The following is a 2,838-nucleotide window of genomic DNA, read 5'->3' as shown; positions in this document are numbered from 1 at the left end:
TGATCTGGGTCAGGTGATATGGACTGAGGAGAATGAAGTCCATGTGCATGATCCATGTATAAGTATGGGTTATATTGGTCAGTGAATGGTGCATATGCATTTTGAGTTGTAACAGTAGTAGTTTTGAAAGGAAATGACGTCTCATCAAAAATAACATGTCTGGAAATAATTATTTTATGAGTGGATAGATCGTAATATTTGTAGCCACGATGGTTGGTAGGAAAACCAAGAAAAACGCACGGAGTTGAGCGGAGTTGAAGTTTATTTATTTTGGTAGATGGGATGAGTGGGTAACAAAGGCATCCGAACACTCTTAAATGGTCATAAGTTGATGTGCGGGAGTATAAGAGTTGAGTAGGAGAGAAATTTTGAATTACTTTTGTTGGTAAAATGTTAAGTAAATAGGTGGCATGAGCGAGTGCATGTGGCCAAAATTTTGGAGGTACGGAAGAGTGGGATAGAAGGGTTCGAATGATTTTGTTGATGGCGCGAATTTTTCGCTCGGCTTTTCCATTTTGGGATGAGGTGTAAGGGCACGAGAAGCGGAATATCATGCCATTTTTAGAGCAAAATTGATGGAATTTGGTGTTGTTGTATTCGGTTCCGTTATCACATTGGAACGATTTTATATTAATTCCGAATTGAGTTTGAACTAGTTTATGAAAATTTGAAATACTTGTGATTTATTGGTGAGTGGAAAAGTCCATAAGAAATTTGTTTTATCATCTAGTAGTAACATGTAATAGCGATGACCATCATTACTTAAGACGGGGGAGGTCCATAAGTCACTATGTATTATGTCGAATGGTGCATAAGTAAAGTTGGAGGATGCGTGAAAAGGTAAACATACATGTTTTCCAAAAACACAAGATTGACAAATAGTAGTTTTATTTCTAGAATTACAATGAATGTAATTTTTATTGCTAATAGAATTAAAAACATGCATTCCCGGAGGTTATGCCATAAATCTGATGATGTAGTGTAAAAAGCAAAGTTGTTTGAGACAGAACGCAGCAACGATGGATGGAACGGATATAGATCGTCGGTGCTGTTACACCGAGCTATTGGGGTCCCCTTCGGAAATTCCTTCAAAGTAAAACCAAACAGATCAAATTCAATAGAGATACGATTATCAATAGCAAGTTGGCGAACATAATTTAAATTTTAATTAAAGGAGGAGAATGTAGGACATTTTTAAGTTGTAAATTGGTTGATGGTGATAGGTTTAAGCAAGCATGACCGAACCCATGTATTGGTAAACTCTGACCATTACCCACGATAATACGTTTAGCCGTTGTTGAAGGATAATAAAATAGAAAATTACCTTGGTTGTTGGTCATGTAGGAAGTGGCACCCGTATCTAAGTACCAATTATCATCAAGCGGGTTTAAGGTCATAGTGTGCATTGCCGCTTCCAAATCAGTGGGCTGAGAAACAACCGAACTCGCATAATTAGCAGTGAGCCGAGGGCCCAAGATACCAGGTTGGGCAGTGGGTGGACGGGTCCATGGTGTAGCTGGAAATGGACCATGTGGTGTAGTCTACTGTGAGTTGAACCAGGCCCAGGGTCCATAAGCCCAAGGCTGGGTGGGATATTGGCCTGTACCCAAGAATTGCCCTGTACCCGAATGTTGACCCGAATGAAAATTAGGATTATAACCACGTCCTCTTCCTCTGTAACTTTTACTCCAATTATTTCCAGCCCGATGGTAACCTCTTCACCGATTGTTGAATTGTTTGTTCGACGTGGCAGTATTGGGTGGTGGATTGGGTGTAGCTGATGTCACAAGAGCTGTGGTGGAGGAAGATGTTACTTGAGTGGCGAGTTGTTGATTTTGGGTTTCTTCCAAAATAAGCATCGAGCGAGCTTCGTAGAAGGATGGACGCTTTTCACAGTGAGAGATGATAGAACGAAGACTAGCATACGAATCGTTCAAACCCGTAACCAATTGCTAAACCAATCGATCTTCTTCAATCGTTAGACCAACGTTACCCAATTGATCAACAATAATTTTCAGCTCTTGACAATAAGAAGAGGCGTCTGGAAAATTCTCAAGACGAGTGTTGACAAATTGGTGTTGAAGATGAACCGCACGAGAGTTTTTGTTTTCATGAAAAATTCCCTTCAATCTTTCCCAAGCTTGTTGGGCAGTTGAGTCATCTTTGTAAACAGTGCGAAGAAGATCAAGATATATGGTGCCGTAAATCCATTGAAGAACGATAGCATCCAATCGTTCCCGTGAAGCAGTGCGGGAAGGAGGCGGATTGGTGGTATTGGTGGAGGAAGAATCTTCAGTAGTGGGTGGAATTATGTGGTCGAGAACTTCATAAGCTCGACAGTGAATTTTGAACAGGCCTGACCAAAAAGAATATTGGCTCTTTTCCATCTAGAGGGTGATTGGGATAAAGTTCTTGATGTTATTAACGGTGACAGCGGGGTGAATTTTGTTTGAATTAGACATTGTGATGAAGATTTTTCGATGATTGAGGTTCTGCAGGAAGATGAGAGTGAAGGATAAAGTTGAGAAGAGAGGTGATTTCAGGCGTCTGATAACATAAAGGATTTTGTAAATCGTGTCTTGCATTCATTATGATCATCTACTTATATAATGCAGGATTACAACAGTACAATCGAAATACTAGGAAGTAAGCTATCTAAACTAACTATCCTATTTTAAAGTGATGTACAATTGACCTTTGAAAGGTACATATGCTATGCTATCGACAGTTCTAATAATATTGACATATATTTGTACAGCTAATATATTCTACATATATATTGTCTTATACCATTGCCGGAGTAGAAGCCGTTACCGGATCAGAGTCCATTACCGGAAT

At 39.6% G+C, this 2,838-nt stretch overlaps 1 protein-coding gene across 1 annotated transcript; it reads right to left on the bottom strand.

Annotated features, from left to right (window-relative positions):
* Nucleotides 1-1,051: 1,051 nt before the first annotated feature.
* On the bottom strand, nt 1,052-2,387 carry LOC139864180 (uncharacterized). The gene is made up of 3 exons (XM_071852788.1): nt 1,959-2,387; nt 1,325-1,541; nt 1,052-1,086 (listed from the first exon to the last, which is right to left on the bottom strand). Exons 1-3 carry the CDS (start codon nt 2,385-2,387, stop codon nt 1,052-1,054), a joined length of 681 nt encoding a protein of 226 aa, XP_071708889.1.
* Nucleotides 2,388-2,838: the final 451 nt, after the last annotated feature.

This window comes from Rutidosis leptorrhynchoides, chromosome 1 (assembly GCF_046630445.1).
Source record: "Rutidosis leptorrhynchoides isolate AG116_Rl617_1_P2 chromosome 1, CSIRO_AGI_Rlap_v1, whole genome shotgun sequence".
Taxonomy (NCBI): domain Eukaryota; kingdom Viridiplantae; phylum Streptophyta; class Magnoliopsida; order Asterales; family Asteraceae; genus Rutidosis; species Rutidosis leptorrhynchoides.
This window is presented reverse-complemented; position numbering and strand designations above follow the sequence as displayed.

Bases quoted from the DNA above. Each gene is read 5' to 3' on its own strand.
- LOC139864180 (XM_071852788.1), bottom strand. From the start codon at position 2,387: ATGGAAAAGAGCCAATATTCTTTTTGGTCAGGCCTGTTCAAAATTCAC. The intron at 1,542-1,958 runs GTTTAGCAATTG...AACTCACAGTAG, and splicing joins CGATTGAAGAAGATCGATTG to ACTACACCACATGGTCCATT. The intron at 1,087-1,324 runs GTAATTTTCTAT...TTTACTTTGAAG, and splicing joins CTACATGACCAACAACCAAG to GAATTTCCGAAGGGGACCCC.